General features: G+C 41.2%; 2 protein-coding genes across 3 annotated transcripts in view; both read left to right on the top strand.

The window, feature by feature from the left end:
• The window catches only part of LOC306975770 (interferon-inducible GTPase 5-like), a 132,496-nt gene that overhangs the window by 14,482 nt on the left and 91,224 nt on the right, over positions 1–26,790 (top strand). The window lies entirely within an intron of this gene.
• On the top strand, positions 25,068–26,571 carry LOC306976309 (interferon-gamma-inducible GTPase 10-like; the record flags this gene model as incomplete). The annotated part of the gene is made up of 3 exons (XM_079574229.1): positions 25,068–25,614; positions 25,699–26,115; positions 26,558–26,571. The coding sequence occupies 3 exons, from the start codon at positions 25,068–25,070 to the stop codon at positions 26,569–26,571; spliced, it is 978 nt and encodes a 325-aa protein (XP_079430355.1).

Below are 26,790 nucleotides of genomic sequence, written 5' to 3'. Positions count from 1 at the left end.
CGCTGAGAAACATCAGAAACAAAGCAGAGGGAGCAGCTCCAACTGGTGCAGTGGAGACAACTATGGAGCCAACAGAATATATCCATCCTCAGTACCCCAACGTCAAAATCTGGGATCTGCCTGGAGTCGGCACCACCAACTTTACAGCTGATAAATACCTGGAGCATGTGGGGTTTGAGAAGTACGACTTCTTCATCATTGTTTCCTGTGATCGCTTCAGAGAAAATGATGCAAAACTGGCCAAAGAAATTCAGAAGATGAAGAAAAAGTTCTACTTTATTCGATCCAAGATTGACAACAGTATACGAGACGAGAAAGATGGTGGTTCAGAATTAAATGAGGAGGATCTCCTGAAACTTATCAGGGACAACTGCACTAAAGGTAACTATTGTTTTGTCATTTAGAATCTACAACATCATCCTGTTTCTGTTCCAACTCATGTTTATTAACTCATCTTTGCAGAACTGCAGAAGCTGGGCTTTGAGTCTCCAAAGGTTTTCCTGGTGTCCAATCTCAAACTCCACCTGTATGAATTTGAGGATTTGTGGAAAACTCTAGATAAAGAACTTCCAAAGCATCAGAGAAATGTCATGCTCTTGGCTCTGCCCAACATCAGTGCAGACGTCATCGAGCAGAAGAAACAGGCTTTAGAGGACAGGATTAAGTGGTACACTTTAGCTGCAGCAGCAGGAGCTGTTGTGCCAATCACTGGTTTCTCTGATGGTCTTGATATGGCCCTTTTATTAGAATTTGCCACAGAGTGCAAAAGATCACTGGGCCTTATGCCTGAGTCACTGCAGAATCTGTCCAGGTTAAGCAACATTCCTCTTGAGGATCTCAAAGCCGAGATAAAATCATCTCTTGGCACGGATCAATTGAACACAACTCTAATGATAACAGTGTTGTCCAAGGCTGCTAGTTTCATTACATCAGCAGCAGCAGAGCTAAACGCCAGCCCTATATCACTGTTTGGAATGGCTTTTGCAATGGCTTCTTCCAGTGTTACCACCTATACAGCTCTCAAATACATACTGAAGTCACTGGCTCAGGACGCTCAGCAGATTTTTCTGAAAGCTGTCGGGCTGTGCACATCTGTTTGAATAACCTTTCAGCATTTTCACAAACTTAAGAATAATGTATTTACATGTATGCAGTTTCACTCCTCACACTGATCCAGTTACTTCATATGCACATGTTAAGAATCTGAACACATATTTTCCCACATCTTTATTCATCATTGAATCTACTCCGTGCATCTATTGAGATTAATCTGTAAAAGAAGTGTAATCAGCCACTTTCTGAATAAACCACAGTTAATGACAGGGTACTTGTTTACCATAACATAAATAAAAGCTTTGATCTTAAAGGGACTAGATGCAAGTTCGTCATTTTATGCTCACTGCTGCCACCTCAGGTCTTACGTGTAACTGCAGCTTCTATATTAAGCTCATGCATGACGGCACTTCGGACTGAAGTAACACCTTTCTGAGTGACAGTGCAGGATTTTAGAGGCAGTTTTGGTGAACAGGTCTGAGCTCATTCTGCACATTAGGACATGGAGGAACATGTAGGGGGGGGGGGAGGAAAAATACTTTAACATTATGAAACTCTTTATAGTCCCTTTAAAGATGGAAGTTTGTGTCGTTCACCAGGACCAGCACACGGAAAAATACAAGAGAGTCAAACATTACTGTAGCTGAGCCAGAACTGTGGAAATATTTGTGGGACAGGGCCAGTCCTAAAGCATAGTAGAATTAGGAAGCCTAAAAATACATTTTAGACTTGAGCCTGAGGAACACTCCCAAAAGGCGGAGGAGAAAAGCCTGTTTAAGTATCGGTTCATCTATCTCACGGTGTTGTTGTTGCATCAGTTTCCAGGAAGAGGTGTGGTTAAAATGAAAAAGAAAACATTTGAATGCTATGTAAATACACAATTCCAACCAGACGCTGCAGAAGTTTAGCGACTGAGCTGTGGCACTGACAGGTAGGTAACACATAGTTATTATTTAGTTCATGTTTTTGTCAGAATAAATAGTCAGTCATGGGCTGTTTAATGAAACTGTTTTACTGTAAACTCGACTTATTTGTCTGGTTTATTTTGTTGATAAACCAGACTCACTCAACTTAGTCTGAACTCTTTATTTACACTTTTACCACAAACACATTTATTACTGACACTAAAGTTTTATTATTAGATCATTGCAACTTATTCAGCTTTAAATGTGGAGTGAAGTCGATTTATTGATGGGCAATAATTAATGATTTCATATTTAGTGGAAATATTTATATGTATTTTATAAATTGTCTATTGTTACTTTGTTTTTTATGTTAAGCACAAAATCAGATTGAAAAACATCCAACGCTCTAACATCTGGGTCAGAGTGAGTCTCTGTGCTTTGTGATGTTAAACACCTGTGCACGGTGAGCTTTGAGTGTTTTGTTCTAAAGTTTATCCGATCACTTGTTTCGTTCCTCAAACACAGATGAAGGCGGTGCATTTCTGCTAAAGTGCCTTCATCGTGTCTTAAAGGGGATGTTGCTGAAGGAGGGCGTGTCCTCTCCTTATCTTGGTATTTTGTCTGGACTCCTGTGTTTACACTCAGGCTGAAAAGGTTAAGTTAGTAAAAAGCTTCTCTTTGTTGAAACCGTTTTATGAAATAGCCTTCAGGAAGTGTTCAGAAAGGAGCTCTTCTGTGTTATACTGTATATAACACAGTATACTGTACATGTGTAACTAAGCATTTATTTATTTGAAACATTCTTCAGTCACTGAAAACAAACAATACGATGGTGTATTTGTTAAAGAAAGCTGGAGAACAATACATTGAAAAAAGGCTTGGGTGGGTAGAAGAACATTTTGAAGAACTCGACATCAAAACTGCAGCCTTTTCTCAGGGATTCACAACAAATGCTGATTTGAACTAACCACTAGTTGCGTGGCTAACCACAAATTCATTTCCTTGAAGAAGAGGTGCCGTTTATTGGGCTGAATGTCTCTCATGTGTGTTTACACGTAGCCATAGCCGATCGTGTCATCGTATCCGATGACGTATGACGAACCCGCTGTAAACTTTCGAGCTAAACTATTTAGAACACGGTCTAAAGCTTGATCGAAAGATGGCATTGCGTCTGCTGCTGTCATGTTGGATCCGTAAATGTACTATTTTTTTATCCAAACAGGTTTTGTGTTCATGAGTTTAATGGCAGAGGATGAAAACTGCTGCCCATGTCAGCCACAGCCTTGTGAGTTTCACTCCAACAATTTGATGAATGTCTCTCATCGCTCTTCAACATCTTCCACGCAGACTTGTCCTCAAAAAAAAAAAAAAAAAACATAACAAATAAGAAAAAGACTCTTGGTGGGGCAGCAAAACTATTTCGGATGTGTGCCAGTCTGCCAGTTAAGACTTTTATAAATTCCCCAACATTTGTCTGAAACGTCTGGTTTAAATGCAAAGTATAAAGTAGATGCGTAGATATGATTGTGAGTGACTGTAACATCACAATTCAACTCTCAGTGTGAGTCTGGGGGATGTTGGTGCATCAGTGTTTTGGCAGAGTGAAGAACAGAGGGTTCAGTGTCAGGAGTCAGAGGGGTGTGGGACACAGTAACTCTGTTAAATGGTTCAGTAAGTTATGATGGTGATTGTCTCAGTTTCATTTCTCTTTCACAGGGATCGTCATGGCTGAACAATGTAAAGAAAACATTCAACCTGCACTGGAGAATGATGACCAGATTCTCGCTGCAGCTAAAAAGGCCCAAGAGTATTTGGAAAGGCTAGACAATGTTTCTCTGACCATTGGGATCACAGGAGAATCTGGCTCTGGTAAATCCACTCTGGTCAACGCTCTGAGAGGAATCAAAAACAAAACAGAGGGAGCAGCTCCAACTGGAGTGAAGGAGACCACCATGGAGCCAACAGAATACATTCATCCACAGGACAAGAACATCAGAATCTGGGATCTGCCTGGGATTACCACCCTCAGGCTTAAAACTGATAAATACCTGGAGCATGTGGGGCTTGAGAGGTTTGACTTCTTCATCATTGTTTCCAGTGATCGCTTCAGAGAAACTGATGCAAAACTGGCAAAAGAAATTCATAAGCTGAGGAAAAAGTTCTGCTTTGTCCGATCCAAGATTGACCACAACATACGAGACGAGAAAGAGGAAGATCCAAATGTTAAAGTGGAGGAAGTCCTTGACCTGATCAGGAGCAACAGCGTCAGAGGTAACAGTGTGACTAGTTTTTAATCTATCTGCTGTTTTTTCTTACTGACCTTTGTCCTGACACAGAACTCCAGGAACTGGGCCATGAGTCTCCAAAGGTTTTCCTTGTGTCTGGTCTCAGCCTCCATCTGTATGAATTTAAGGATCTGTGGAAAAATCTGGAGGAGGTGCTCGGTAAACGACATGTGTATATTTACATATAAAACTAAGCTTGAACAATTAGACATCAGGGATTATAAGTGCACTGAAATTAGTAAATTACTCTGCCTGATCATAGAAGTGTCCTTTACCTGGATGTAAGTTGCTGTTCTGCAGCGACTCAAAAAAGATGAAATATAGTATTTTAAATATGAGCTGCTTTTCCCTGCAGTCTGAAACATAAATATAAAATAATATTTTTATTTTTGTTAGTTTCTGGCACTTTCTGTCAGTGGTTCCCCTGTAATGCCCCAGCCCCTGTATACTCGGATTCGCCCCTGCTCAAAGTAGCCTTCAGTCCCGCTCTCACTGGGCTGTGTGCGGATGCGTAAAATAGTCCCTAAATGCTGTAAACTTTGTGTGAAAACCTTAAAACATGGAAAAGCCCCAAGATTTCTGTCATTAATCCAGCTCTTACGCATCGTCGTTCTGGAGGCTCCGTCTGCGCTGTAGGTTCAGTCCATTGTTTCAAACGTTTCCTGTCCGTAACCTCTTCACTCTGTTTAGAAAACTTTTAATGCACGTATTTCGACGTGGTATTTCCTCCTGCCTTTACGCGCTGTATTGATTAGAAGTGCTGTGTTGGGAAACCGAACACGCATGTGGCTAATTACCATAATGTAAACATAGATGCACCGCTTTTACTCAATGAATCCTGATCTTTCGACAGTTTCACTCAAATAAATAATAACTATAAAGTCACAGCGAGTCATTGAGAGTCATTGGCCTCAAGTCCAAGTTAAGTCTCGAGTCACAAACAGTAAGTCCCAAGTCAAGTCAAGTCTTTTTGGAGCTTTGGTCAAGCAAGTCTCAAGTCCCGAAAATTGCGACTCGAGTCAAGTCATGTGACTCGAGTCTCCCACCTCTGCTGTTCTGATCTGACCTGTTAGTCAAGTCCAGGTTCAGCAACACCCTTTGACAACCTGAACATCCTTAATGACCTGGTTATTATTCCATCAGTGGATTCATGGGTCTCACATTGTAAAAAAGTGGATTAGGAAGCATGAGATGGCTTGGCCACCACAGAGTCCAGATCTTAACCCCTTTGAGAATCTTTGGGATGTGCTGGGGAAGGCTGTGAGCAGTGGTCACACTCTCACATCATCAATACAAGATCTTGAACGAAACACTAGATCTTTGGACATTGCAGAAAAGCCAATGTGTTGGAAGCAAAAGGTGGTCCAACAAAACATTAGGCGTGTGAGCTTCCTTTAGACTGATTTCTTTTTTTTTTTGCCAGGCTGTGTGCTCCACCATGAACTTGGAACCCGAAACAAACAAACAAAAAATAATAGGGACACAAACAGACACAAACACACACAAACACACAAACAGACACATGGCTTTTTCCTAGACACACACATACAGTAACTCTCTCTGTAAACTGTTGTAAACTCATGATGACTGATGATTTCTTCTACTCCTCAGGAATCATTATGGCTGATAAATATAAAGCCATACTTCAAACTGAGCTTCAGAACAATGACCTTCCTCAATCAGCTAAAATGGTGCTGGATTATCTGGACAAGTTAAAAAAATTTCCTCTGATCATTGCGATCACTGGAGAGTCTGGCTCTGGTAAATCCACTCTGGTCAACGCTCTGAGAGGAATCAGAAACAGAACAGAGGGAGCAGCTCCAACTGGAGTTGTGGAGACAACTATGGAGCCAACAGAGTATGTTCATCCAGAGATGCCCAACATTAGAATCTGGGATCTGCCTGGAGTCGGCACCACCAACTTTACAGCTGATAAATACCTGGAGTATGTGGGGTTTGAGAAGTACGACTTCTTCATCATTGTTTCCAGTGATCGCTTCAGAGAAAATGATGCAAAACTGGCAAAAGAAATTCAGAGGATGAACAAAAAGTTCTACTTTGTTCGATCATTAATTATCTCATCTAATCCATGATCATGATCCAAGTCCATGAGTGTGATGCATTTGCCGACAGTCCGGTCCAAACTAAATTAAATCACATTAACAATCAGGATGTGTTGTGGGAGCCTGAACAGGTTTTGTTGGCGCAGGGCCGGAGTGGCTCTCATTTTTAGCCCAGGAATTTTTTCAACAGATCAGCTCAAATAAAGGTTTTATTATGTTCTAAAATAGCGGTTTGAAGAGTGATTTGGGTAATAAGTGAACCATAGTCAGAAACACTGTTCTGGTGTTTTGGTGTTTATCAATCACAGCGTCGTAGCATCAACTTCCCCATTTTTCCAACTTTTTCTTTGCAAAAATCGTTGACATCTATGACTTATAAAAGAATTTATGCTGAACTGACACTTTCAAAATGATATAATATGGCATTTTCTTTGACTTAAAGAAATGAATGAGCTAAAGTCAGGTGTTGTTTCCATTTTGCTCTATATTGCTACAATAATTGATTTTGTTCTACTAAAACTAGGCTTTTGTAGCATGTTTGGCTTTACCCCAATCCAAAAGCTTCTGGAAAAAACAATGATGAAAATATGACAAAAAAGTGACGAAAAATTGATGAAAAAAATGACGAAAAAATGCCCAAAATGTGACAAAAAATGACAAAATAATGACATAAAAGTTACATAAAAGTTACAAAAATGAGTTGAATCCCCAACAAAAAATGATGGAAAAAAAAATCTGATGACGTGAGGAAAAAGATCCTCTTAGTTCAGACGGGAGTTAAGAGGTTAATTGCATAGATTGAAATAAATGCAAAGGTAAACCAAAAAAGAAAATAAAGTAACTTTTATTATTTGTAGTTATGTTTCACGCTTGACATTGCCATGTTTGGCCCGCGACCCACAGGCACTTTTTCATTTTGGCCCTCTGAGACAAAAAGTTTGGGCACCCCTGCTCTAGATAAAGAACTTCCAAAGCATCAGAGAAATGTCATGCTCTTGGCTCTGTCCAACATCAGTGCAGACGTCATCGAGCAGAAGAAACAGGCTTTAGAGGACAGGATTAAGTGGTTCACTTTAGCTTCAGCAGCAGGAGCTGTTGTGCCAATCACTGGTTTCTCTGATGCTCTTGATATAACCCTTTTATTACAATTTGCCACAGAGTGCAAAAGATCACTGGGCCTTATGCCTGAGTCACTGCAGAATCTGTCCAGGTTTAGCAACATTCCTCTTGAGGATCTCAAAGCTGAGATAAAGTCATCTCTTGGCACGGATCAATTAAACACAACTGTAATGATAACAGTGTTGTCCAAGGCTGCTAGTGTCATTACATCAGCAGCAGCAGAGCTAAACGCCAGCCCTTTATCACTGTTTGGAATGGCTTTTGCAATGGCTTCTTCCAGTGTTACCACCTATACAGCTCTCAAATACATACTGAAGTCACTGGCTCAGGACGCTCAGCAGATTTTTCTGAAAGCTGTTTGAAAAACCTTTCAGCATTTTCACAAACTTAAGAATAATGTATTTACATGTATGCAGTTTCACTCCTCACAGTGATCCAGTTACTTCATGTGCACATGTTAAGAATCTGAACACATATTATCCCACATCTTTATTCATCATTGAATCTACTCCGTGCATCTATTGAGATTAATCTGTAAAAGAAGTGTAATCAGCCACTACCTTTCTGTATAAACCACGGTTAATGACTGGTACTTGTTTACCACAAAATAAAAGCTTTGATCTTAAAGGGACTAGATGCAAGTTTGTCATTTTATGCTCACTACTGCCACCTCAGGTCTTGTGTGTAACTGCAGCTTCTATATTAAGCTCATGCATGAGGCACTTTGGACTGAAGTAACACCTTTCTGAGTGACAGTGCAGGATTTTAGAGGCAGTTGTGGTGAACAGGTCTGAGCTCATTCTACACATTCGGTCATGGAGGAACATGTAGGGGAGGAAAATACTTTAACATTTTTAAACTCTGTATAGTCCCTTTAAAGATGGAAGTTTGTGTTGTTTTTTTTGCACTAAATTGCTGCAATTGTTGATTTTGTTTTACTAAAAGTAGGCTTTTGCCATAGTTACCATTTGTTTTAATGTAGCATGTTATTTGCATAGATAGAAACAAATGCAAGGGCTATTGAAAACATTAAAAGTAAATAAAATAAAGTAACTTTATAATTTGCAGTTATATTTGTTTTTCGTGCTTGACATCACCGTGTTTGGCCCAAGACTCGGAGGCACTTTTCAATTTGGCCTTATTCCCCGTAAATGTATTATTTTTTTAGCTGAACAGGTTTTGTGTTAATGAGTTTAATGGCAGAGGATGAAAACTGCTGCCCATGTCAGCCACAGCCTTGTGAGTTTCACTCCAACAATTTGATGAATGTCTCTCATCGCTCTTCAACATCTTCCACGCAGACTTGTCCTGAAATAAAAAACGAAGACAACAAATAATAAAAAGACTCTTGGTGGGGCAGCAAAACTATTTCGGATGTGTGCCAGTCTGTCTGTTAAGACTTTTATAAATTCCCCAACATTTGTCTGAAACGTATAAGTATAAGTATAAAGTAAATGCGCAGATATGATTGTGAGTGACTGTAACATCACAATTCAACTCTCAGTGTGAGTCTGGGGGATGTTGGTGCATCAGTGTTTTGGCAGAGTGAAGAGCAGAGGGTTCAGTGTCAGGAGTCAGAGAGGTGTGGGAGACAGTAACTCTGTTAAATGGTTCAGTAAGTTATGATGGTGATTGTCTAGTTTCATTTCTCTTTCACAGGGATCGTCATGGCTGAACAACGTAAAGAAAACATTCAACCTGCACTGGAGAATGATGACCAGATTCTCGCTGCAGCTAAAAAGGCCCAAGAGTATTTGGAAAGGCTAGACAATGTTTCTCTGACCATTGGGATCACAGGAGAATCTGGCTCTGGTAAATCCACTCTGGTCAACGCTCTCAGAGGAATCAAAAATAAAACAGAGGGAGCAGCTCCAACTGGAGTGAAGGAGACCACCATGGAGCCAACAGAATACATTCATCCACAGGACAAGAACATCAGAATCTGGGATCTGCCCGGGATTACCACCCTCGGGCTTAAAGCTGATAAATACCTGGAGCATGTGGGGCTTGAGAGGTTTGACTTCTTCATCATTGTTTCCAGTGATCGCTTCAGAGAAACTGATGCAAAACTGGCAAAAGAAATTCATAAGCTGAGGAAAAAGTTCTGCTTTGTCCGATCCAAGATTGACCACAACATACGAGACGAGAAAGAGGAAGATCCAAATGTTAAAGTGGAGGAAGTCCTTGACCTGATCAGGAGCAACAGCGTCAGAGGTAACAGTGTGACTAGTTTTTAATCTATCTGCTGTTTTTTCTTACTGACCTTTGTCCTGACACAGAACTCCAGGAACTGGGCCATGAGTCTCCAAAGGTTTTCCTTGTGTCTGGTCTCAGCCTCCATCTGTATGAATTTAAGGATCTGTGGAAAAATCTGGAGGAGGTGCTCGGTAAACGACATGTGTATATTTACATATAAAACTAAGCTTGAACAATTAGACATCAGGGATTATAAGTGCACTGAAATTAGTAAATTACTCTGCCTGATCATAGAAGTGTCCTTTACCTGGATGTAAGTTGCTGTTCTGCAGCGACTCAAAAAAGATGAAATATAGTATTTTAAATATGAGCTGCTTTTCCCTGCAGTCTGAAACATAAATATAAAATAATATTTTTATTTTTGTTAGTTTCTGGCACTTTCTGTCAGTGGTTCCCCTGTAATGCCCCAGCCCCTGTATACTCGGATTCGCCCCTGCTCAAAGTAGCCTTCAGTCCCGCTCTCACTGGGCTGTGTGCGGATGCGTAAAATAGTCCCTAAATGCTGTAAACTTTGTGTGAAAACCTTAAAACATGGAAAAGCCCCAAGATTTCTGTCATTAATCCAGCTCTTACGCATCGTCGTTCTGGAGGCTCCGTCTGCGCTGTAGGTTCAGTCCATTGTTTCAAACGTTTCCTGTCCGTAACCTCTTCACTCTGTTTAGAAAACTTTTAATGCACGTATTTCGACGTGGTATTTCCTCCTGCCTTTACGCGCTGTATTGATTAGAAGTGCTGTGTTGGGAAACCGAACACGCATGTGGCTAATTACCATAATGTAAACATAGATGCACCGCTTTTACTCAATGAATCCTGATCTTTCGACAGTTTCACTCAAATAAATAATAACTATAAAGTCACAGCGAGTCATTGAGAGTCATTGGCCTCAAGTCCAAGTTAAGTCTCGAGTCACAAACAGTAAGTCCCAAGTCAAGTCAAGTCTTTTTGGAGCTTTGGTCAAGCAAGTCTCAAGTCCCGAAAATTGCGACTCGAGTCAAGTCATGTGACTCGAGTCTCCCACCTCTGCTGTTCTGATCTGACCTGTTAGTCAAGTCCAGGTTCAGCAACACCCTTTGACAACCTGAACATCCTTAATGACCTGGTTATTATTCCATCAGTGGATTCATGGGTCTCACATTGTAAAAAAGTGGATTAGGAAGCATGAGATGGCTTGGCCACCACAGAGTCCAGATCTTAACCCCTTTGAGAATCTTTGGGATGTGCTGGGGAAGGCTGTGAGCAGTGGTCACACTCTCACATCATCAATACAAGATCTTGAACGAAACACTAGATCTTTGGACATTGCAGAAAAGCCAATGTGTTGGAAGCAAAAGGTGGTCCAACAAAACATTAGGCGTGTGAGCTTCCTTTAGACTGATTTCTTTTTTTTTTTGCCAGGCTGTGTGCTCCACCATGAACTTGGAACCCGAAACAAACAAACAAAAAATAATAGGGACACAAACAGACACAAACACACACAAACACACAAACAGACACATGGCTTTTTCCTAGACACACACATACAGTAACTCTCTCTGTAAACTGTTGTAAACTCATGATGACTGATGATTTCTTCTACTCCTCAGGAATCATTATGGCTGATAAATATAAAGCCATACTTCAAACTGAGCTTCAGAACAATGACCTTCCTCAATCAGCTAAAATGGTGCTGGATTATCTGGACAAGTTAAAAAATTTTCCTCTGATCATTGCGATCACTGGAGAGTCTGGCTCTGGTAAATCCACTCTGGTCAACGCTCTGAGAGGAATCAGAAACAGAACAGAGGGAGCAGCTCCAACTGGAGTTGTGGAGACAACTGTGGAGCCAACAGAGTATGTTCATCCAGAGATGCCCAACATTAGAATCTGGGATCTGCCTGGAGTCGGCACCACCAACTTTACAGCTGATAAATACCTGGAGTATGTGGGGTTTGAGAAGTACGACTTCTTCATCATTGTTTCCAGTGATCGCTTCAGAGAAAATGATGCAAAACTGGCAAAAGAAATTCAGAGGATGAACAAAAAGTTCTACTTTGTTCGATCTAAAATCGATCATAATGTACGAGACGAGAAAGAGGAAAATCCAAACTTTAATGAGGAGGATCTCCTGAATCTGATCAGAGACAACTGCACTAAAGGTAAATGTTGTTTATTCAATTTGATTTTCTTTACAGAGCCATGGAAGTGACATTAGACCCAAAACAGGGGGGGGGGGGTGAAAAAAAGAAAGAAAAAAGAAAAAAAATTAAATTAAATTAAATTTTAATTAAATTAAATTAAGATATATATTAAAAAAAAGAAAAAAGAAATTGCACCAAAATTATCTCGGGGGAGCGTACGGAGCCTGCTAGGGGACATGCCGAGAATTTTTTTTATTGCATTATTTCGCAATAACACAAAAGTTTTGCGATAAAACGCAATCATATTTGGGTAGAGAATGACGCTGCTTACAGCGTACGGCGTATAGAGCTACTATCACCCTCCACACACAATGGAGCATGAATGGGGGAAAATAACTGACCTTTATTTCGAATTGGGTTAAAAATACAAAGAATCAAGAATAGTGCTGGCCAAGAGACATGGTATTAATGAAGCCTAAGTGAAAGACATCTTATTACTTATTACGTGGAAGCTACGAGGTCTTGGAGGGTGTCCAAGAGCCATGAGAGACAATCTTGGGACAGAGAATTGTTCTAGGATTTCAGATTAGCACAGCCAGGCCCCGAGATCAGGAGAGAGGGTCACTCTCCGATGTCTAGCTGACAAAACTGACCTGCCAGCGCTGGCACCAGGACCGTCTGGATATGCTCCAATAACGCTTCCACCCATCCCGTCATGAATGGGGGAATTTAAAGAGGATTGTGCGTTTCACATAGCACCAGTCTATATCACACTACAATGATGACGAAACCTTCTGTTGGTCTGTAAATGCAGTAAATTAGAATAACTGCCTTGTATAAAATTGCTCTCTCAAAATGGCTGTAGCGAATGGCTTGAAATTTTAGAAATTTTAAGAACCTCTGACTCTTTCCGACACGCCCCCTCCACACACTGTCTGTGGCATCATCACAACACTCCGCTCGTTGTCTCCACAGTATTGATTTTCGGTGCATTTTAATTTTTTTTGTTGGAAAGGAGCTACACGTTATCACTTTGTGAACAATGGCCACACAGGATATGATTTGATCCAGCGTCTGACCCGAAAAGGTGACTTTGGAGACGAACTTCCGCACCGCACGCTAAGGAGCTCTTGCCTGAAAAATAACTGCTGTTTGGAGGCTCTCTCTTTGCATCTGCCATGGATCTCTAACTATACCCCCATGGACGACACCAGGATCTGCAGGAGCCCATACGATTCAAAAGACGGACATTATCTGTGCAGGTGAACAATGGTTTTTCGAGGTTACCCGTTAGCTTGTTATAATCGACTACAGCTCATTGTTGATGAAAAGTCTGCAATAAACCACACATGTGTAAAGCCAGGCTCATTGTGTGATCATCGTAAAGGCTGATTACAGTAGTTTCCTGCTTTATTGACGTTATTTGTGCATAATATGCTGCCTGTTTTCAATTAATGTTCCGAGCTGGTTGTTAGCTTGTCGCGGCTAATAGTGCCTTAGCTCCGGGAGAAAACCCCTTGGCTACGACCCATTGTAGATGAAATGTGAGCAATAAACTACAAAATCAACAAGCCCGGCTCCGTGTGTGATCATCATAAAGGCTGCTTCAAGCAGTTGCCTGTTTTAGTGACGTTTTTAATGCATAATATGCTGCTTTTATTCAGTGAATTTTCCGACCTAGCCGTTAGCTTGACGCGGCTAGCTTGTTAGCTCCGAGAGAAAGCCACTCGTCTATGACCCATTGTAGATGAAATGTGAGCAATAAACTTCCAAAGTGTGTGTGATCATTGTTAAATGGTTCTTTATGTGTGTGGTGGTTTTATTGACTTTATTCGTGCATATTTCTCGTTTTCACGTGATGACTCGAGGTTTAGCTTAGCATTAGCTTGCTCCGGAGGCTCTGTGCATCATCAAGGCCCTAAGACATTCCCAGCGCAGAACCAGTCACTGAAATAAGCGTTCTTGTCACCGGTTTGAATCCTGGGTGTTTCGGTAACATCTTTGTAAAAGTCTGCTGTGGCTCTGGTTCACAACACATGAAGCTAATCCTCCATGATGACTCTGTTTACATCTTAGGGCTGGACACAGTGGGGAGGGGGTTCTGCTGAGGAGCAGTGGTTGGTTACTCGGCTGGTGACGAAAGCTCGGAGGCGTCTCCAGGAGGTGGGGGCGTTCCTTGGAGGACTCAGGCAAACCTATCCCTAAAATGGCCGCCATCAGAGTTTTTACAGATTACTCAAAAATACGTGAATGTGCCAAGGCAACACTTCAGGCATGTGTTTAATGAGGGAATGACATAATAACATGATATAAAGCTTGAAAAAGTCCATTTTGTATAATACCCCCCCTTTAAATGATGTTCATTTGGAATTGGGTTTAAAATACAAAGAATCAAGATTAGTGCTGGCCAACAGAAATGGTATTCTTGTTGGCTGAATGGCAAAGGGGGCACTCAAGGCGTAAGAAGTTCTAGTTGAATGATAGAGTTGTGTGCACGGTTCTGGACAGCAGGGATACCGGTGGATATACGCCAAGTGCAGAGAAAATGGTTCAGGTGTGAGAAAGGAAGACGTGCATTATCCTCAGGGAATTCGATCCAAACAGTGTGTACAGAAGACTTCAAAGAACAAACAAGAGGACCAAACTTTATCTTGCATATTGACTCATACAGCAAGTTGAAGAATTCATAAATTCAGCATTTGCACTAGTAGGCCTATAGATTTGTAATCCCCGGACCAAAAGAGCGCATTGTTATCCAGAGGCAATGGTGCACGGTGGAAGATGGTCGTTTTCGTACTCAGACAGGCCAAACATTTAATTCAAGAGTAGCCAACGCTTCTTGACGGGATGGGTGGAAGTGCTGGAGCATTTCGGGACAGACCTGGTGCCTGTCCGTGCGCTGGTGCCTCTGACACTTAGCGCTGCTGCAGTGGGTAAGATGCGTGAAGATGCACCGCCTTTACGCAGCTATTTGGGGACAAGTGACAACATTTGGTGGGTTGGTGGATAGTTGATCATAAATTCAGGCCAGGTTTGTCAGCGAGACATCGGTAGGAGATTGCCCCTTTCTCTTGATCTCGGGGCCTGGCTGTGCTAATCTGAAATCCTGTAGCAATTCTCTAAATTTCCCTGGGGCCCAAAACATACATGGGGAGTACATTGCCGGGGTCCATAAACATATAAAAATATGTTTTGATTGGGAAAATACGATAGAACAAACTTTTTTCAATAAATAATAATGAGCCTGACAGGACTGCCAATGTGTTGTTTGTATCCTGGTCTCTTTTTATGCCAGTGCCCTCTGCTGGACGCGTGTGGAATTATTTCCTTTTTATTTAAGCAGCCCCCTAGTGGCTGGAGTGAGCATTCTAATTTCTTTTAAAAAAATCCTAAAACTTTTGAGAAATAATGCAATAAAAAAAATTCTCGTCATGTCCCCTAGCGGGCTCCGTAGGAACGACATAATCTTGGGGTATAGAAAAATCATTCATTATTCATTATTCATTTTTTCACACCACAAATTATCTCGGGGGAATGGGAAAATTATGTCAGGGGGATGTGATAATTAATAAAAAAAAAAAAAAATGTTTTTCAAAAAAAGCATTTTTTTTTACCCCGAGATAATTGACACATTCCCCCGAGATAATTTGTGGTGTAAAAAAATAATAATAATAATTTATATGCATTTTTATATTTCTTAAAAAAAAGTTTATATATTTATATTTTTTTTGTCTGATGTCACTTCCAGGGCTCCGTGGTACTTGTACTAACTGACCTTTATTCTAATGCAGAACTTCAGACCATGGGCTTTGAGTCTCCAAAGGTTTTCCTGGTGTCTGGTGTCAGACTCCATCTGTATGAGTTTGAGGATTTGTGGAAAACATTAAAGGAGGAACTTCCGAAACTCCAGAGGGATGCTCTGCTCCTGGCTCTGCCCAACATCAGCACAAACGTCATCGAACAGAAGAAGAAGACTTTAGAGAGAAACATAAAATGGCTCTCTATGGCTTCAGCAGCAGGTGCAGTTGTGTCAATCCCTGGTCTCTCAGAGGGTGTTGATCAGAGCATGATAACAGCCTTCACAGTGCACTGCGCTGTTACTCTGGGCCTAACTCCTAACTTACTGCAGAAGCTGTCTGATGTTAGTGGTGTGTCTTTAGATGATCTCAGGGCGGAGTTAAAGTCACCTCTCGCAGGAGTAGAAATTACCACAGGTCGTGTGATGTGTCTGTTGTCCAGGTCTTCGACTCACATTACCACATTGGCATTAAAGGGAGTCAGTTTTGTCCCATTTATTGGAATCGCTTTTGGAATGTCTCTTTCCAGTTTTACAACCTACAGAGCTCTCAAATACATTCTGAATTCACTGGTAGAGGACGCTCAACAGGTTTTTAAAAAAGCTGTGGGGCTGAACACATCTGTGTGAATTAGATAAATCGGAGATTTCATACATTTCAGATTAATCCACATGTGGTTTCTTTACAATACCACAGATCAATAATGCATTCACTTTAGTGGTTATGTGTACAGATATGTGGAAAAAATAAATATGGGAAATTTCCAATTTCATTTAACAATATGAACACATTTTTATAAATATATATTTACTCCTCTCGTTACTCACTAATTTACAACCAACAACCAAACACCTGTCTGTATAAACCACAGTTAATGACAGTGTATAGTCATTGTATCCTAAAATAAACCTGCCTCATCAAACAAGGTTGTGTGTGTTTATTCACTGAACAGACTGGTTACTGCAGTCCCTTCAATCAATCAATCAATCAATCAATCAATCAATCAATCAATCAATCAATCAATCAATCAATCAATCAATCAATCAATCAATCAATCAATCAATCAATCAATCAATCAATCAATCAATCAATCAATCAATCAATCATATTTATATAGTGCTTTTCATACATGTCATGTAGCACAAAGTGCTTTACACATTTAAAAACATTCTCTCACACCCACGTCGTCCCACAAATACAAACACATTGTCGCATTCACACTCCCCCCTCCCCAAAGACACACCACACAAGCACAACACACACTCAAGGTAAAACAGTGGAGACTATGGACAAAAGGCTAAGATAAGGCTGGGTGCAGATAAACCAGGTAAGGGAACACTATCCAAGGAGCCGTCTGCATCGGGAGCGGCACCTCGGCTGCACCACAGGGACCAACACAGGGTGCCCGGACAACACCACACCTCCATCCAGACACCCACAAGACAGCCCCCCAGCAGCCACAGCCAATCACCGCTCCCGAGGCAGAGGGCTCCTCCAGAGGAAACTGGGAGAGCATAAAAATTGTTAAAATAAATAAAAGTACGTAAGTAAAATCGAATAATAGGATAATAAAAAATAAGTATAAAATACATAAATACAGAATAAATATTAATAACTATTAAATGTCAATTTAAATTAATTATAAGGTGCTGATGAATAATAATAAATAGACCTAGCAAAAATAAATATCAGTTAAAAGCTAAGTTAAAAAGGTGGGTCTTGAGCCTGCTCTTAAAAACTTGAACCTTCTCTGCAGCCCTGAGCTCCTCCTCAGGTGGTTCCAGAGGCGAGGGCCGTAATATTGGAAAGACGCCTCGCCGTGAGTCTTTTTGTTGACTTTAGGAATAACTAGGAGACCCCTGCTGGAGGAGCGAAGGGGCCGTGAAGGTTCATAAAACCATATAAATGTCTGTGTCGATTGGAATATAACTGACTTTGCATCGCATGAATGATCGCATTTTGAGGGACTATTTTCTAGCAGATCACTCCGCCGCTGCGTAGCTTATACAACCACGAAGCTGATGCTGCTCAAATATAAGTTCTTTTCAATGCAAAATGGTTAAAACTACTCTATCGACACAGACATTTATATGGTTAGTCTGGTGTTATAAGTGATTTGCCTCAGGTGCTCTGTGGAGCGGGTCAGACTGTTTTTAATGCAGGCTAGCTGATACCATAGAAATGCACTAGCCTTGCATTAGCCTAGTGCCACGAAACTCTTCAAATATAAGAACTGCATTAATTACAAAAAAAATATCTCCAGAAAATATCTCCAGAGATCAGCAACACTCTGGATAACTATGAAATGAGGCCCTATGTCAAAAATCCTGAAATACCCCTTTAAGGTTATTTTTATTTATTTATTTATTTTTCAACATTTTTTGGGGACAATTATTATAAATCTATGATCAGTATTGCTAAAATTAAAAAGACGATAACACACACATGGTTATGCTATGTCTTTCTTTCTTTCTTTCTTTCTTTCTTTCTTTCTTTCTTTCTTTCTTTCTTTCTTTCTTTCTTTCTTTCTACAATCAGCACAAATTGTCTAGTTGTTGTCAGTTCCTAGATCTGATATGGGTTCTAGTTAAATCTGCCACCATTGAATCTTACTCTAGGCTCCTCTGTGTGGCTGACTCCGCACTCACCGCTGGATCTGCGCACGATGTTCTCCAGGAAGGTGTTCTGAGGCGCCACCAGCCCGCGCTTCCCTCCGGGCATCGTGCTGCTGCTGGGGCCGGACACGGACGCTCAGGCTGCTCGGAGACCGGAGCCAACAGGGCATGGTACAGGCGGGCGCTCGGGCTGCTGCGACCAGCACTGGAGGACCAGGGGAGAGGTGCAGGAGAGGAGGAGAGGGAGGGGGAGAGAGAGGGAGAGGGAGGGGAGAGAGGGAGGGGAGAGAGAGAGAAGAGAGGGAGGGAAGAGGGAGGGAGAAGGAGAGAGAGAGGAGGAGGAGAGGGAAGGAAGAGGGAGAGGAGGAGAGGGAGGGGAGAGAGAGGGAGAGGAGGAGAGGGAGAGAGGGAGGGAGGGAAGAGAGAGAGAGAGGGAAGAGAGAGAAGAGGAGAGGGAGAGAGAGAGGGAGGGAAGAGAGAGGGAGGGGAGAGAGAGAGGGAGAGGAGAGAGAGAGAAGAGAGGGAGGGAAGAGGGAGGGAGAAGGAGAGAGAGAGAGGAGGAGAGGGAAGGAAGAGGGAGAGGAGGAGAGGGAGGGGAGAGAGAGAGGGAGAGAGAGAGGGAGAGGGAGAGAGAGAGGGAGAGGGAGGGAGGGGAGAGAGAGAGAGGGGAGAGAGAGAGAGGGAGAGGGAGAGAGAGAGGGAGAGGGAGGGAGGGGAGAGAGAGAGAGGGAGGGAAGAGAGAGAAGGAGAGAGAGGGAGGGGGAGAGAGAGAGAGAAGAGGGAGGGAAGAGGGAGAGGGAGGGAGAGAGGGGAGAGAGAGAGAGAGTAAAGAGAGAGAGAGGAGGAGAGGGAGGGGGAGAGAGAGAGGGAGGGAGGGAGGAGGGAGGGAGAAGGAGAGAGAGTAAAGAGAGAGAGGAGGAGAGGGAGGGAGAGAGGGAGAGAGAGAGAGAAGAGGCATGAGAGGAGAGAGGGAGGGAGGGGGAGAGAGAGAGACATGAGAGGAGAGAGGGAGGAGAGAGAGGCAATAGAGAGGGGGGAGAGAGAAGATGCTAGAGAGGGAGAGGCATGAGGAGAGTGGGAGAGACTGTATGGGGAGAGGATGATGGGAAAGATATAGAAAGCCGATTGCATCATTTTGTAAAAATAATAACTTTATCTTCTGGAGGACGGGAACACTGGGAGAATTAAGGAAACTGAAATTTGAAATAGTCATTTTTTATTTGCATTCGTATTTATTTATTTATTTATTTAAGGGGACAATGCATACAAAAAAAAATGTATAATACAATTTAAAAAAAAATTAAAAATGCAGGCTTATAGCTAAAAGGCTAAATTCCATTCCAGGCCCGGCTACTCACCTCACACCACTGACATCAGTCAACATCTATTCTGCACATACACCTATACACAAACCACACCCTGATCTATTATTGTTTTTGACTTGTTTTTAAACAGCTTCACTGTTTAACTCTAGTTAAAAGTTATAGTCTGGCGCCCTCTGCTGGGTTATTCATATATGACAACATACTGTAGCTGAAGGAGGACATTATTGTCGGTAAAGTTGGAAGAGAGGAGGAGGAGGAGAGGGAGTGGAGGAGGAGGAGTTTTTAAATCCTGAGTGCAGAATAAAATCGTCTGTGTTTATCTGCAGCGGCCCCTGCGCTCGGCCCCAGGAGACCCCTCTGATCCAGGGTTAATGGGACCTGGGGAAGTCCAGACCCAACGGACCGACTGAATTATTCACCACAAACACTCTGCTGGTATTTACTCTGTTATTACATCATATGAAGATCATAACAGACAACAGAGGAACGTCTGCTACTACTACTACTACTACTACTACTACTACTACTACTACTACTACTACTACTACTACTACTACTACTACTACTACTACTACTACTACTACTAAAACAACAGTGTCTGAGTTGTTGAATAGCTTAAAAGTCCTCAAAATATCAGATTTATTCACCAAAACCCCAGGACGTCCCGTCAGAGTTTTCCTCTCCGAACACAAGTTCCTCTTAAATAGTGGGGAATAAACCACTGAGCCCCAGCTAGAGGGTGAGACAATGTTACAGAATACATGTCATGGCTCATACAATTATGAAAACCTGTTTACAATATAAATAGATTTTAGCCAATTCATTCAGGTTTTTTGGCTTTTGACTTATTTAGATAACATCTGTTGTAAGTATTAACTATCATTTTAATTCACTGAAGCAGCAATTTAAATGAAGATTTTTTTTTTTTTAATAAGCTACTGACAGGACATAGATGAGGCAGACTTAACATGGTCAGTGTCCAATAAGGAAGTGAAACTCAAAATGGCCAAACTAAAGAGAAATTGTTAACATTTATTTTTCGGAAATCTTAAATATAATTGTGTTAACTTGTATCTAATGTGTCATATGCACTTTAAGCACCGCTGAGTGTAGAGGGAATGAAACTCGTCAACACAGGCTTGTAAAGCACAATACAAGCCTGTACCTGGGATAGACACTTGTTACTTTATATATTATTTTTTGTACATTATTGATTACTATTTTTATACATTGTTATTACATAGTTTCATATCGTGCTAACAAATGCTCTAAGCTTGGTTACTGTTTCCGATACAGAAACTATTTTTGTAAATGTCTCATTTGCACCTGAGGAGCGGCCGTGGGCGGAGCCTGGACGGGGCAGGACCTAAAGGCACAGCCCTCAGACAAAGACCTGGCCCTGCTCCACTTACTGAACTAAAACTTTATCAAACATGAGACACAATCATTATGTAACCACTTCTGCATAACTAGTATGTAAAATACTACATGTGTTTAGCCATTTTTCTTATTATTGCACTCTTACTTTACAACCGCCATCACTGTCCTGCCAACGTCTCCAAAAGGGAAGGGAATCTTATTTGAATCCTGCTTTTCATATGACGCATGAAAGGGAGGGGTGTTCATTCACTCCATGTAGCCACAGTTTCCCCTGGGGCAGACTGACAGAAGCGAGGCCGCTCAGATCTGTGCCAACGGTCCCTCCGACCACCACCACCCACTCACACATAGGCATTGGGTGAAGTGTCTTGCCCAAGGACACAACAACAGTCTGCACCTGCCTGGGAGTTAAGAGGTTAAAGCTTGTTATTGTTGTTGCACCAGTTTCCAGTAAGAGAGAAGAGGTGTGGCTAAAATGAAAAAAAAAAAGAATATTATGTAAATATATCAGTCCAACCAGACGGTGCAGAGGTCAGTAACTCTTCAGGTCAAACTGAGCTGTGGCACTGACTGGTAGGTAACACTTAGAACCTATAATTTATTTTTGTCATGTTTTTACAGAATAAATAAGACTCATGAAACTGTTTAACTCTGTAAACTCGAGTTATTTGATGAAGTGTTTTATTTTGTTGATAAACCAGACTCACTCACTCCAACTTAGTCTGAACCCTTTATTTACACTTTTACTGACACTAATGTTTTATTATTAGATCATTGAAACTTGTTCAGCTTTAAATGTGGAGTAAAGTCGATTTATTGATAGGTAATTATAAATGATTTCATATTTAAAGGTAACACTTTTTATTTATTTACTTATGATACAAAATACAATCAGAATTCAAAATGACATGGGATTATGTAAAGCTGCTGGACGTCAGTTGTGGAGAAGTTTCTGAACCATATCTCTCTGTTTACTGACCATAGTCTCCAGATAAAATATCTGCTGAGAGAGAAAGTGACCAAAACCAGACAGAACTCCTCCAAGTGACAAATATTCATGTTGTTTGTCAAACATGTGTTCATGTGTTCAGTCATTAATTATCTCATCTAATCCATGATCATGATCCAAGTCCATGAGTGTGATGTATTTGCCGACAGTCCGGTCCAAACTAAATGAAATCACATTAACAATCAGGATGTGTTGTGGAAGCCTGAACAGGTTTTGTTGGCGCAGGGCCGGAGTGGCTCTCATTTTTAGCCCGGGAATTTTTTCAACAGATCAGCTCAAATAAAGGTTTTATTTGTGTTCTAAAATAGCGGTTTGAAGAGTGATTTGGGTAATAAGTGAACCATAGTCATTAATGAGTTCAGGCGTCCTCTTTGAAATATTTTGAACAAAATGATTTTTTTTTTTTGCAGCATTCTGGCATATTCTATATGAAAACAAAGTTACTTGCCTAAGAGCCAGCAGGGCTTATACAAAACAAAAAAATGTGCTTTTGGCTTTAGAGCAGGGGTACTCATTACACAGATTGTGATTCACCAGTAGCTCACCCACACATTCGATGCGAAGTCTGCAGACTCTGCACTTGTGAACTCTAGTGAATCGGAGTGCAGAATCGGAGTGCAGAATCGGAGTGCAGAATCGGAGTGCAGAATCGGAGTGCAGAATCGGAGTGCAGAATCGGAGTGCAGAATCGGAGTGCAGAATCGGAGTGCAGAATCGGAGTGCAGAATCGGAGTGCAGAATCGGAGTGCAGAATCGGAGCGCAGAATCGGAGCGCAGAATCGGAGCACAGACTTGGGGAGTTCACGAGTGTGGACTCAGCATTTTTGGCGTTTGGAACAAGTGAACTCGATGACATCACATTGAAGCAGCTCACGAACATGGGGCTGTGAGATTTTATAACATAAAACCACCTCGTTTTTAAACAGATCACTTATGAACTGTAAACAAAAAGACAATTTGTACATTTTAATTAATTTGACATTATTTATACATTTATACATAAATAGGGCGGTATGTGTGTAGTATGTGTGGAAGCGTCGCCTGGGAGGAGCGCAGGTCTGGTCAGGTGAGCTCACTTTGTGCAGATGGAGAAGCTGCTACATGCTGCCAGCAGTCAGAGAGCAAGCAGAGACAGAGTGGTGTGGGAGACTTATGATGGAGATTCTCTCAATTTTATTTTATTTCTCTTTCACAGGTATCATCATGGCTGAACAATGTAAAGAAGACATTCAAACTGCACAGGAGAACGATGACCAGACTCTTGCTGCAGCTAAAAAGGCCCAGGAGTGTGAGGAAGAGCTAAACATTACTGTGAACTTCGCGATCACAGGAGAGTCTGGCTCTGGTAAATCCACTCTGGTCAATGCTCTGAGAGGCATCAGAAACAAAACAGAGGGAGCAGCTCCAACTGGAGTAAAGGAGACCACCATGGTGCCAACAGAGTACATCCATCCACAGAACAAGAACATCAGAATCTGGGATCTGCCGGGGATCGGCGCTGTAAATTTCACAGCTGACGAATACATGAAGAAGATGGAGTTTGAGAAGTACGACTTCTTCATCATTGTTTCCAGTGATCGCTTCAGAGAAAATGATGCAAAACTGGCAAAAGAAATTCAGAAGATGAACAAAAAGTTCAACTTTGTTCGATCCAAGATCGATCACAACGTACAAGACGAGAAAGAGGAAAATCCAAATGTTAATGAGGAGGAAGTCCTTAAACGGATCAGAGACAAGTGCATTAAAGGTAATTCCTTTGAGAATTATTAATTCTGAGTCTGCCCTGCTTTTTATATTCTAACAAAGTTGAATTTGTTTTTAGTTAAATAACAAATTAAATCATGAGTTAATAACTAGTTTTAAAATTCTTTTTAATGAGCTTTAAATCTGCTGTTTTTGTTCTGACTGATCTTTATCCTGATGCAGAACTCCAGATCCTGGGCATTGAGTCGCCAAACGTTTTCCTGGTGTCTGCTTTCAGACTCCATCTCTACGAATTCAAGGATTTGTGGAAAACTCTGGAGGAGGAGCTTGGTAATTACATCTTTCTATTTACATACTGTAAAACAAATCTTGAACAATTATATGTCACGACAGGACTCTTGTTTGAATCGTGTAATGTGGGTGGCAGAAAAATGCAACAAAACCTCAGTCGCAGTAAATAGAACACGGTGCACAGGAGAAGCATGGGGGATTCTACTGTCCCAAAAGTGAACACAGAAAGCAGCAGCCAATGACAGAGTGGAATACACAGAAAAACACCATAGCTCCTTTTTCACTTCTCTGTCATAACAGAGGCACGGACAGCACTACGCAGATCAAGCAAACAGCAGAACATTATATCACTAAAAGTTTACGAGAACCACCTTTCTCCTCTGTCCCAGGGCTGAGCTCCGTCTCCTTTTCTTAGTAAATCCACTGAGATATGTCCCACTTTTTCGTGTCGCCGACTTTTATTTCCATTTGACAAAACTATAAACAAATTCAGGACGCAAACATTTTGCACTGAACTGTGTTGGTCAGGGCAGCAGCAAACAGTTTATGCTCAACTGCATCCGATTTTCAAGAATAGGTGACGTTCACGATTTAGAATGTGATGATGTCATAATGTCAGATGGAGGGCGGGGCCAATACAATACACAATACATACACTCTATGGGAGAAATACAGTTTTTGTAAGAAATCTCCAAAACTAAAATGTACAAATGTTTTTCCTCATCAGTATTTGATCGTGATTGGATTCACAAACCTGTGATATTATTTTTATGTCTGAAAGTCCTTTCTATTGGACAACATCACACTCATGTTTTCGCATATTATCACCACTTTTTGACGTTTTTCTGAGAAAATAATCGGACATTAGTTCATATGTGCTGACAGAGGAGATAATGAACTCCAGTAATGACTGAGATATGAGCCAAAAAACAAAGACATAAAAATATGCATTGTGTCAGTTACCACAGTTACCATAGTTACCGTCAGTTGCTCCACCTCAATGTTAAACTGTGGGCTCTTTAGAAAGTTGTGATGTCACGTGAACGCTACGTATTGAAAAGTGAGGAAATGCAGCTTTAATGTTTGCTAAGTGACTCATAGCTATGATAATTTAAAAAAATTTTCATCACTGTTTCCTAGGGACCGTCATGGCTGATCACTATGAAGAAGAAATTAAAACTGCGCATCAGAATAATGACCTGGCTCTAGCGGCTGTAAAGGCAAAGAAGCATTTGAACATGTTAAAAAAAATTTGTGTGAACATCGCGATCACAGGAGAGTCTGGCTCTGGTAAATCCACTCTGGTCAATTCTCTGAGAAACATCAAAAACAGAGCAGAGGGAGCAGCTCCAACTGGTGCAGTGAAGGAGACAACTATGGCGCCAACAGAATACAAACATCCACAGAATAAGAACATTAGAATCTGGGATCTGCCTGGAGTCGGCACCACCAACTTTACAGCTGATAAATACATAAAGAAGATGGAGTTTGAGAAGTACGACTTCTTCATGATTGTTTCCAATGAGCGCTTCACAGAAAATGACGCAAAACTGGCAAAAGAAATTCAGAAGATGAAGAAAAAGTTCTACTTTGTGCGATCCAAAATCGATCACAACATACGAGACGAGAAAAGGGATGATCCAGACTTGAATGAGGAGGTTTTCCTTAATCAGATCAGGGAGAACTGCATCGAAGGTATTTCTTTTGTGATTTTCTAACTGTGATTCTGCGCTGCTCTTTATGTTCTAATTTTATTAACAAACCTTTTTCCCAATGCAGAACTTAAGAAACTGGACATTGAGTCTCCAAAGGTTTTCCTGGTGGCCAGTCATAATCTCCATCTGTACGAATTTGAGGGTTTTTGTAAAACTCTTAATGAGGAACTTCCTGAACTCCAGAGGGATGCTCTGCTCCTGGCTCTGCCCAACATCAGTCTGGATGTCATCGAACAGAAGAAAAAAGCTTTAGAAAGCAGAATTAAATGGTACATTTTAGCCTCAGCAGTGGGTGCAGCTGTGCCTAGACTCTCTGAGATGGTTGATGTTGAGATTTTGTCAACATTTGCAGAGCAGTGCCAAAATTCATTTGGTCTTAGTCTTGAGTCACTGCAGAAGCTGTCCGGTGTTAGTGGTGTCTCTTTAGAGGTTCTGAAGATGGAAATAAAGTCCTCACTTACAGCATGTAAAATTACCAGTGGTAGAGTGAAAGAAGTGTTGACTGCTGGTGCTACTTACATTAGAGAAAAGAAACTACAGGTAGGGGCCAGGTTTGCCCCATTTATTGAAATCCCTGTTTCAATGACTCTTTCCGGTGTTACAACCTACTTTGCACTTCAGTATATACTAAAGACACAGGCTGAGGATGCTAGACGGGTTTTTATAAAAGCCTTGAGAAGAAACACATCCAGTGAATAGCAGCATTTTTACAAATCAATTTGATTTATTAACTACTGATCTCATCAATTGCAATATTACTTACTGATCATAATAAATACATTTCACGGTTGTGCAAATTGCATTAAATAACTGCATATTGTCTGTTCATCACTTTTGTAACCATTCACTATTTTAAACATGGTCTGTAAATAAAGTTCATTTAATTTTACATAAAACTTCTGTAACACCTGGGTTATTGTTAGGAGTGCACACATGACTTAATAACCCTCGCACAGCTCGCAGTGATGACACATAAGTGCATTGTAATATTCCAAAGGTAGAGAAATGCCTCAGTTTGTTCAGTTCACAATAAAACTCTGGTGTGACGCTGCTTCTGACTATTCTGTGTGTTTAGATAATCCAGTTTTACCTTTTTATTGCGAACAGTGAAAACAAAACTGAAACTAAGGTCTATTCATCTTTAATCCACCCACTC

The sequence above is a fragment of the Gobius niger genome (genome assembly GCF_951799975.1).
Source record: "Gobius niger genome assembly, chromosome: 16".
Taxonomy (NCBI): Eukaryota; Metazoa; Chordata; class Actinopteri; order Gobiiformes; family Gobiidae; genus Gobius; species Gobius niger.
The sequence above is the reverse complement of the archived record's forward strand: the minus strand, read 5'-3'. Positions and strand labels throughout refer to the sequence as shown.